Consider the following 10,000-nt stretch of genomic DNA (forward strand, 5'->3'; position numbering starts at 1 on the left):
TGTGGGCTTTGATTGGGAACATTTTGCAATGTCCCCTTCTCCCAAATGCCTCTCACTACTGATAACAGTTTCATAACTGATACGACTGAAATGACTGCAATAATTAAATGGATAACGGAACTGAAGATAGAAGTAACTGGAAAGAATTGCGGCCGTTTCGTCCGATAGCCTATTCGTATGAAGCCAGTTCGCACGAACTGAAACCTGTTCGCCCTGAAATGAAAGTCAATTTGTCCGAACTGAAAAGGTGTTCGCCCGGACTATTCTTTTAGGTGGTTTAGAAAGCAATTGGTGCATGCCTGTATATATACAATGTATACACACAATAGCTTTTTCAACTTGATGAGATGTAGTGGGCAATCGAATTATGAACGCTTCGCACTATATATGCCGATGTCCGATCTCACCCATAGAACCCTTGCTTGTAAAGCGCATTTGAATATGTCAATAGAAAATGCGCCATATAAAATTCATTACTATTACTCAACAATCAACTGCTTTTGTTACTCTTTCTCCTTGTTGAAATTTACAGGAAGCTCTAGAAAGAGAAAAGTTGCGACGAAAGACGGGACAAGAACTGACAAGTATAAAACAAAAGTATGCTTTTACTTGAGATGGGAACAACGTTTTTGTCCGTTGCTTTTTAATGAATTGGCAAGGTTTTTCCTCTAACTTTCGTTCACAATGTTGTTTGTTTATTAGGCGCGAATTACAGGAGGCAAAACAATTAGCTGACGAGAGAAGACGACAAAAAATGGAGGAGAAGTTGGCGAAGTGAGTGACTTAACAGTAATAGTTAGCGTACAGCGTTGCAAGTAAGAGAAAGTAAGACATCCGAGTCGTAAATACTTCTTTCGAAGCCGTACTTCCTGAAAAAAAAGGTCTTCATGGTCTTGTTTGTGCAGACGTCACAAAGTGTTCCCATAATCTCACCTATTCTCAGGCCTAAAAGGGACCCTGACTTTCTAAATCACTGTGGAGCTGTATTAGACATCTACAATGAAAACCAGCCTTAAAAAATAAAGTAACTCATTTGTTATTTCCTCTCTTAAGGACATTCGCACTAATTGTTTGTGCGCAACTATTACTGCGCAGGTAGCGCGACTGTGATATGTCACGCATTACTTCAAGGAACAAAAACGCCGGGGAAAAATTCCCAGGCCGGCAAAAGAATGGCACATTTATTTCCAATTCATTATGAAACGTTAAAAAGAAAGGAGCGGGAGGCTAGAAAAGGTAGCTAATCGCGTAGTGGCTGAAAGTTTTGAAACTCGACGAAGGCTAGTTTTAGTCAGCGACGTTGCGTAAATTAATGAGTTTCATGTTTTTATTACGCTACGGACTTCTTAGTTCAAAATAAATACATGTTTTTGAAGTCTTTTTCTTTTACTTTCATGAAAATAGAGCTGAATTCAGGGTTTTTGTTAAAGCCGGGACGCCGGGACCTTTACTCTGCTATTTTTATTTTTGTCCCGGCTATTTTACGCGCAGGTTGTACAAGGATTCTTTCAATATGAAGAGAATAGTCAACCGATATTTGTATTTTATTATTTAATATTTTCTTAAACCAAATCGTGCTTTATTTCTCTGTTACTGGGTATTGTTAGTTGTACCACAATTTGCGTACATGTACGTGTAGCTGATTTGGAGTTCATGACAAGATGTTATCAAGTAACAGAAAACACATTGATCGGCGCGCCCTGCTTTCGTCATTAGGGAGTTTAAGCAAATTGCTATGGCGGGCTCTAATACGGCTGCCGGAAGTAAATTTCTTCAAAAATGAGACACTGTGCATGTTAGTCGGTTACGGTCAGCCATAGCGCGAAGGAAATGAAGCGGAAAATCGACCAGTATTTTACCCAAAGGTACCCATTAGGCCTCACAAATTCAAAAATTTTCTGGGGGAGGCCCCCCTTACCCCCTAGTGGGAGGGGGATGACCCCCTACCACACCTATCCCGACTTGGCAGAGCCGCCATCCTAGTCCTTGCTATATGTTCAATTGTCCCTGCTATTAAAAATCATAACAAAAACCCTGTGAATTGTATTGTCTTCCTCGTCCACTTGATTAGTGCGGACCTACGAGGAAACAACCAGAGATTATATTTTACAAAAACCACACTCCAGAAGATGAACATGACGGCAATGGAGAGATACGATACAAAACACTAACCAAGTGAAGATGACCCCTGCTTGAAACTTTCGTTGCTACGCTCGAGCCTGTCTTGGGTTCCAGTCCTTCCCCGACAGGTCACGGAAAAACGTGACAAACGAAATTTTCCAAGAGCTTCGCAACATCACATCGATATTACTCGTTTAGATCATCGGTGACCCCTATTTTTTAAGACATGAATCACTTCGTCACAGCGAATCGCTCTGACGAAGGGCTAACTCTCGAAACGTCAGCTTTTAGAATCTCTGTACGGTGGCCAATTTACAGTATCAACTCCGTTGATAAAACCAAAATTTTTTGTATACTACTTCCCCACCGACGCAGCACCACAGTTTCTTCTTTAATAGAGACAGGAGTTTCCCACTACTTTTGCCTTGTAAACCCAGAATCAAATGTTAGTCACGCATTTGTTACGTGCAGGATACCAACCAAGCCAGGCCCTTTTCTGCTGACGCGGTCGTCAACGAGATGCACTCAAGAGCGTGAACTCGTCTATTTTGTAGATAGTAAGAAGGGGGTAGTTTCTAAAGAAACTGAAACCTAAAGCGTCACATCATTTTCATCCTTATAGGCAAAGAGTGAAGGAACAAATCGCAAGAGATAAAGCTGAAAGAGCTGAGAAGGTCAGAATTGAATTATCGTCTTTCGAGTCCGGCTTAAGGAACCCATGACTTGGACCGAGCAACTCCCATTCTAAACCTATGTCACGGCATTTTTAGCAATCGATCTTTTTTAGTCTGGCTAAAAAACAAAGGCAGTTCCGGTTCGGTGACACTATGACGTCACGTTAGTTTTTTCAAGTGAGATTTAACGTGGAATTCAAGAGTCAGATGGTGAAATTTTCCTGGAATCGGGTATCTTTTTTCAAAGATGAAGCCATGTAATTTACCTTTTGGTGAATGTTACAGTATTGAATGCTCGCTAAAAAAATCCATCTTAAAGAGCTGCCTCGACTGTCAAGAGGCAGGAAATTTTCTTCTTCCTCACTTCCGCCATTGTTGTTTCCAATTTTTCCTCCGTTGCTATGCAAAGCCACGCGTTGCTTCGGTGCAATATCCGTTCTCGTTTTAAAGCCGCGATTCCACTCTAAATACCTCCTCTTGATAGCCACTCATATTGTGAGAATTCCCCAAGGTATGCGATATTTGAATTCGTCACTCTGCCAGATTCACGTGATGTTTTTACCCTTTCATTTTAGTTTGGTAAAGTTGGTGGAGCTCCAACAAGTCCACAAGCGAGTGTTACGGCTGCCACGCCAGCTCAACCGACTGTAGAGAAAAAGCAGCACACAACTTGCAAGCTACAGGTTTGTAAGAAAGATGCGGCATCAAACAAAAGAGTGCGAAACAACGAGAATTTTTACTTGGAAAAAAAGGTTATACAAATTCTTAAAGCAAATACTGATTTTCTTGCCTGTGAAATTGTTTGTGTTGGTGGTATGTGTGTGCGGAAGTATATGTTCTTTTCAGATACAATGAGCAATAATATTAATTTAATATTTAGGGCACTAAATAGTTTTCTATACCGTGCCCTTCTCCATTCAGTTTTCCTTTTTCTTTTTAATATTTGTATTATTCTGTGCTGTACTACTGTATGGAAAAAACAACAACAACAACAATAATAATAATAATAATAATAATAATAATAATAATAATAATAATAATAATAATAATAATAATAATAATAATAATAATAAATACAATAAAACAACGAAAATAGTTGGCATTGGATAGGATTTCAAAAACTCGTGTATCCTCTTTTTTTCTGTAATAGTCTTGACCTCTCTCCAAAAATTAGTAGCCAAAATTTCGAACACGTGGATGGAACCAGCGTGCTTTCTATGCTTTCATTCATGGCTTCTTCGCTTCCATTTGTTAGTGGAGCAAGTACCTTTGTGTTTTCAACTTCACGAAAGAATTTTCATGAAAAAGACACATGCCGTTGGCGTTCTTCTGGTGGTGACAACTGCAATACTAAAATGTCGCGCTAACCGTGTGAATTAAAGATATCTTGTTTATTTCCTTTCCCTGAAAACAAACAATGACTTTTTTCTATTATCAACAGTTTCGTTTAACAAATGGAAGTACCATCACCGGGAACTTTCAACCCACGGACACCCTGGAGGCAGTTCGTACTTACGTAACTGACCATCGTACCGATGGTTCAGCACCATTCAACTTGATGACGACCTTCCCACGAAAAACCTACACGGACGGTGACCTGGGAACGAGCCTGCAGGATGCCGGGCTTGTTCCTTCAGCAGTGTTGATTTTAACCAAGATATGACCTATTGCACCTAGAACAGAATTTACCCGCTCACCTTCTCTGCTCTATTTAGTCCATCTATCCAAGACAACAACCTAATAATAACAACTATAACAAGAGTAATACAGCGAGTTTCAATTGAGTGTCGTAAAACCAAAACCAAAGTAATTACTTTGGCCAATCAAAAAGAACGGAGGCAATCCAGTAAACCAATCAAAACTTTAAGTAATTACACGTAGCCGACACAAAGCTCGGGAAAATGTGATTGGTTGAAAAAATGGCGCGAGAACTTTGAACCAATCACTGAGTGAAGTAATGCAAAACCAAAGCAATTTGCTAATTACTTTCGACACTCAATTGCAAAACCGCTCTAACAACCTTTAATTATATAAACACAAATGAAATATCAAGTGAGCTTTCGCGCGAAGACATGATATCTTCACACGTGAAAAGATCACTGTTTCTATGGTTACATATAAAAATCGGGCCTTTCGATGCCTTTCGTGAAATGATTTAGTATTTCATAGGTGTTGATATAATAAATAGAATATTACATGGCCGCGCGGAGATGAACTAAAGAAGCTACTCATTATGATCTGGAAAATGCAGTCAGTGGATTGGCATCGGGAAGATATCTGTTTACAAACATTGTTTTGTGATTCAAATGTACTAACCACAGGAACAAAAGACCATTTGTTTCGACAGCCAATGAGGCTCTGGTTCGCACATTAATAACAATAGGTGACGTCAACGATATCTTCGCTATACCACTCACTTGGTAGAGACATTTTGGTTATCTTTTGAACGAAAACTTCCACTTAAACTAAAAAAATGACTTCTAAACTACAGGAAACGTGTGTATTCGAAATAAATTAATTTCAGAATCGTTTGTTGTTGTTTTCGAAAATCGTGGGAGGCCACTCCCCCTTGAATAATTTTGAAGTGCAACGTGGTAACCGTAACACATCACATCTATTCAAGATGGCGGTGCCAGGGAAATTTGAAAGTGAAGGTAAGCGATTCTTAAGAGTCATTACCTTATTTTCAGGTACGAACACTTTTTTTCGAAAAAGATTCAAACAAATTTGCTTTCTACTTTTTTAATGCCCGGGCTACTGGCTTCAACATCCATTCGATTTTGTTGAATGATTTTTAACGATGTTGACTGTTGCGGTGGGCAAACGGTTTGAACACATCATCAACATTTGATTCAACAAATTCTTTTTATTCAGTCCCAGGCTGCAGCCGCGATTGTAGCTATGGATACGGACATGGATACGTCATTGAGAGACCGATTAGTGCGCAAGCGTATACCCAACAATAGGGAGCTTACGAAACGAGGACGACGACGGCTACGAGGACTTTATTTAAAAATACAAGTTCGCGTTATTCATATCACTAAGAAACTATTTCATGTAGTTTCGCGTTAAAAATGTGTAGTAACTGTCGAGGAATTAAACTGGTATGAGTGAGTTGGAAGCGTAGAGAGAGAACTGAAAATTCATCGTCATGTGCTAACGTCCTCCACAGAACCTTGAATTTAGTCATTTCACGTCGTCATTTAGGACATGACAGCAAAGACATGTACCAAAATGTAAAACGCACGTGCAGAGCGTGCAGAGCCATTGTTTTTGCTCACTAAACCTATTGTTTTGTAGCGTCGTCGTTTCGCAAGCTCCCTAGCGTTGAAAGAAGGGCGGCAAACAGCTTCAACTTCATTCAACATTCGTGAAAACAAAAGAAATGTTGAATGGTTGTTGAAGCAAAGTTTTAACGCTTTTAAACTCATGCAACATCGATTCAACATGTTTCAACACGGTTGAAAGTGGGAGCAAACGCTGTTCAACAAAATCGAACGAATGTTGAAGCAATTTGCCCGGGCCTTTGGGAGTGGAGGTTTCGTTAAAAAAAATGTTTATTTCATATCATCCCTATCTCATTGTCTGAAATTCACGACATTAGACCGTAAAGCCTAGACCAAACGTTGCAAAATTGTTGGCCGATATTAGAGAATAAAAGATTCCTTGTTCGTGGCGCTCGCGTTGTCATAAAAATCTTATCGTTACCATTTCACGTTATTTGGCAGCAATGCTGCAAATCTTTGCCACACCCGTCCTTGTTGCTTGTCAGGTTTCTACGTCGGTTCTTATAAGAAAGAGAAACAGAACTTTCGTAGGGGGCCTTGAAGTATTATAAGGTGTGGCGAATTCGTCGGAAAAAATATATTTCATTTTATTTATGTGAGCGTTCTCTTGCCGGCCGGAAAGTTATTCTATCTTTCATCTACTCTCAGAAACCTTTTGCCGCAATAGTTTCTTTGATAATACTGAGTTCGTCCCTTCCTTGAATTGTATGACCGGAATGCTACTGGTGAATATCTCATCCAATGAGATTGCTTGTGTTCCTGTACAAATATGCCAAAGTCATAAGGATCACACACACATTGTGGGATAATTTCAATGCCTTGTGTTTTGTTGGCAATGGGCCCTTTGCAGGTTAGTGATCACATGGTGCAAAAACCGCCATACTGGAACGCAAATTGCCCACTGGGACATCTTAAACGAAGCAAGATAATTTAAATGTTCTTTGTTTTAGATGTCCCAGTGGGCAACTTGCGTCCCAGTATGGCGGTTTTTGTATCACGTGATCACTAACCTGCAAAGGGCCCATTTTCGATTGTCTTGGAAGTCTTCTTTGAGAACTGAGAAACCATGAAGACATGATGAAGCTATGAAATATGCCTTGAAGCCTCGAAGCGGCGCGTGAGTATTGACATATCGAGCGTGGGCTGGTGACCACCTGTTCCAAAATCACAACATTGTCACAAGGTCAAATAAGTAACCACAGAACAGATTTAACTTGCAGGTACTGGTCGACTAAACCGCCACCGTGTTCACAAAAACATTAGCAGATCAACGGGGAAATGAAGGAAGGAAAATGGCAGGTCATTTTACAAGTGTATTTGGATTTTTCATGGTGGCTTTCACGTGGCTTTGGATGGTAGGACAGGCCACTCCACAACCAGAACAAATTCACATTTCGAGTACAGGTTGGTTTTAGAAGCTTTGGGTACCTGTAACTATACTGGGTTCTATACCGCTTGACTGCTCTCAGAGAAGAAAAAAAATTACCCTCTCGGTTTGGAGGCTTTCTTTGGACAACAAAGCTTTGCCAGTGATCTCTACATATCTATCAATCTTTTGTCTTTGGGCACATTAGGCTACGAAACTGGCCTCGATGACTTTAAACCCCATTTCCATCAAAATCGATATGGCGGATGTGTCCGCGGAGAGTCTGGGTTGGGTATCAACATCGACACTTAATGTGCTTACCATTTAGCCACTAGAACTTTCAAAATTTTTGTTGAAGGGTAAATAATTCCATCCGAAACTCCAGGACTACGTTTTGTCCCTTTACTTTCGTTCCGGTTGGTGTGGGACAACTTTAGTTTTCCTTTTCATTTAGCCATTTCTCCATTTCTCCAAGCCCGAGTTTCGAAGCTTGGAAAGCAATAGTTAGAGATCAGTATATTTGATATCGCGCATCACTATATGCCATTGTCAACCTAACTGAAATTTCTTACATAGTGGTTAGCTCCTCTGGTGCCACATCAGCCCAATAGTACCTCAAGATCTGCGAAGGGGACGCCACCAGACAATGGTCGCTTTTATACAAGAGACGTATAATACGTCTGGGCGACTTTAAACAATTTAATTTAATGCGTCATTTAGTTCGTCATGTAATTCGTCCCGTATAAAGATGGGCGAGAGATGCATTATTCGTTTGGGCGAACTAAATCGTTTAATGCGTATTCAAAGATGCACTGTACTTTTCTTTTCATTCGTCTCCAAAACTGTAGCGTGAAATGACCAAATCCCAACATTATTACCACACAACGGGAACTTGCTTTTTCTTTTACTTTGCTCACCTTTCGTCCCAAGTCAGTTTGTTCGCCTTATGCATCTATCAATGTTAAGCCCGAGGGGGGGAAACCTCTGGGCATATGTGGGGCATTTGAATTTCAGAAGAATGTTTGGTCAAAATCCCCAAAGTGGGGCCCCAAAATTTGGGAAGACCTTAGACAGCAATGACCAGAACCAGGTTGTTGACCAGCGGTTTTCGTTAAAACAGTGGTTTGCTGGGGGTGCTCAGTCTCGCAGGCTAAGAAAACCTGGCTGTGGTCATTGTTATTTAAGGTTTTTCCCAAATTTTGTCAAATCTTATCAAATATCCTCACCTTGATTCTCGATTGATTCTCTGACGAAAAGAGAGTCGATATTATCAACAATCCCCACAAAGTAAGGTTTTCCATCAATTTATATTGAAAATGAGTAGTGAGAAGTAGTGTTTTGGTATAAATATAAAAACCAAGTGCTTACCTCTATTAAAAACAGCTGTCTTTCCCAGTTTCAGGGATTTAGCTGCACTACTTCAATATTCCAAGATGGCCGGCGCACAGACGAGAACATGGGACGATGTGACATGGTCCCATTCCTCCGCGCAAAAAAAGCAAACGTCCCCACCCTGGGACCCAGATGCTTAGTCAAATTCCCGAGGGTGGGGAAGGCAATAAAGGTTAAATGCCCCCCCAGCCCATCTCGGGCTTGACTTTGATAGATGCATTATGCACCCTGCGGGCAGAGCCTCGCTAACAACTCACCAGAGGGTGAGCCAGGAGAGGCTCTGCCGAAATCGTGTCAACTCTCAGTAAGTTGCCGCAGCTATAGTTTCTGGGCTAGTCACTCCGGTCACCCCTGTTTAGGTAGCACGGGTATCATATTTTTAACGAGGCGAAGGTCAAAATCCAGCCTTCAGTTCGAATGTCAATTTGGCGTATAGGAGAGCGATCGAGACTTGGCCTGGGCCTGAAACTGTCCCTAAGAAACAGCTTGCGCACACTCAGTTAAGACTTCATCCGATTTACCCGATTTCTGCAGAGTCCTTTTTTCTAGTCGAGTGAAGAAAGGCTCTGCTGGCAGGGTGACCTTGTGGGGCTTGTTTGTAGAAGTAAAATTAATTGAAAAAACCCCAAAAAAGTTTGAGAAAGTTGCATTTATATCGCCATTTTAGTCAGTTAACAACGTTCGTTACCACTCTAATATATTCTAGGTAATCCCGACGAGATGATGATCACGTGGGTAACTTTGTCCAAGGCATCCAAAAGTGTAGTGGAGTATGGGGAGAGGGGCAAGATGCCGCTGACTAAAAGGGCATATGGCTCATTGACGGAATATGAAACCTGTGGCTGGAAGAAACGAATCATTCATATTCATCGAGTTAAATTAGAAGAACTGGTGCCTGGGGGAGGATACGGTAAAAAGAAAAAAAGACAATTTTTTTTATCGTTTCGTTGACCGAGTTCATGATTGATGAGTTTGTTGTGATTCGGTCTCTCAGGGCAATATCGTTGCGCAGGACTTTTTCCCGCGTTAGGGAAAAGTCGTGGGAACGAGGTTGCTTTCAGGATTGACAGACGTGAAGAACAAAGACCTCCGATTCCGGACTCGAGGCTACTAAACACGCCAACCTAACTCAAAAAATTGTTGACAGCGGGTTTATCAAC

General features: G+C 40.9%; 2 protein-coding genes across 2 annotated transcripts in view; both read left to right on the top strand.

The window, feature by feature from the left end:
• LOC138027057 (UBX domain-containing protein 1-like) overlaps positions 1-5,015 on the top strand; it is a 16,422-nt gene extending 11,407 nt beyond the window's left edge. Inside the window, exons 8-12 of the mRNA XM_068874556.1 lie at positions 533-597; positions 703-774; positions 2,744-2,795; positions 3,371-3,478; positions 4,237-5,015. Of these exons, the coding sequence (XP_068730657.1) occupies positions 533-597; positions 703-774; positions 2,744-2,795; positions 3,371-3,478; positions 4,237-4,458 (519 nt within the window). The 3' untranslated portion in view covers positions 4,459-5,015. The remainder of the gene's footprint in view (positions 1-532; positions 598-702; positions 775-2,743; positions 2,796-3,370; positions 3,479-4,236) is intronic.
• Positions 5,016-7,234: 2,219 nt separating this feature from the next.
• LOC138026894 (acid phosphatase type 7-like) overlaps positions 7,235-10,000 on the top strand; it is a 19,121-nt gene continuing 16,355 nt past the window's right edge. The window contains exons 1-2 of the mRNA XM_068874350.1: positions 7,235-7,486; positions 9,547-9,750. Coding sequence (XP_068730451.1) covers positions 7,375-7,486; positions 9,547-9,750 — 316 coding nt within the window. The 5' untranslated portion in view covers positions 7,235-7,374. The remainder of the gene's footprint in view (positions 7,487-9,546; positions 9,751-10,000) is intronic.

Source organism: Montipora capricornis, chromosome 12 (assembly GCF_036669925.1).
Source record: "Montipora capricornis isolate CH-2021 chromosome 12, ASM3666992v2, whole genome shotgun sequence".
Taxonomy (NCBI): domain Eukaryota; kingdom Metazoa; phylum Cnidaria; class Anthozoa; order Scleractinia; family Acroporidae; genus Montipora; species Montipora capricornis.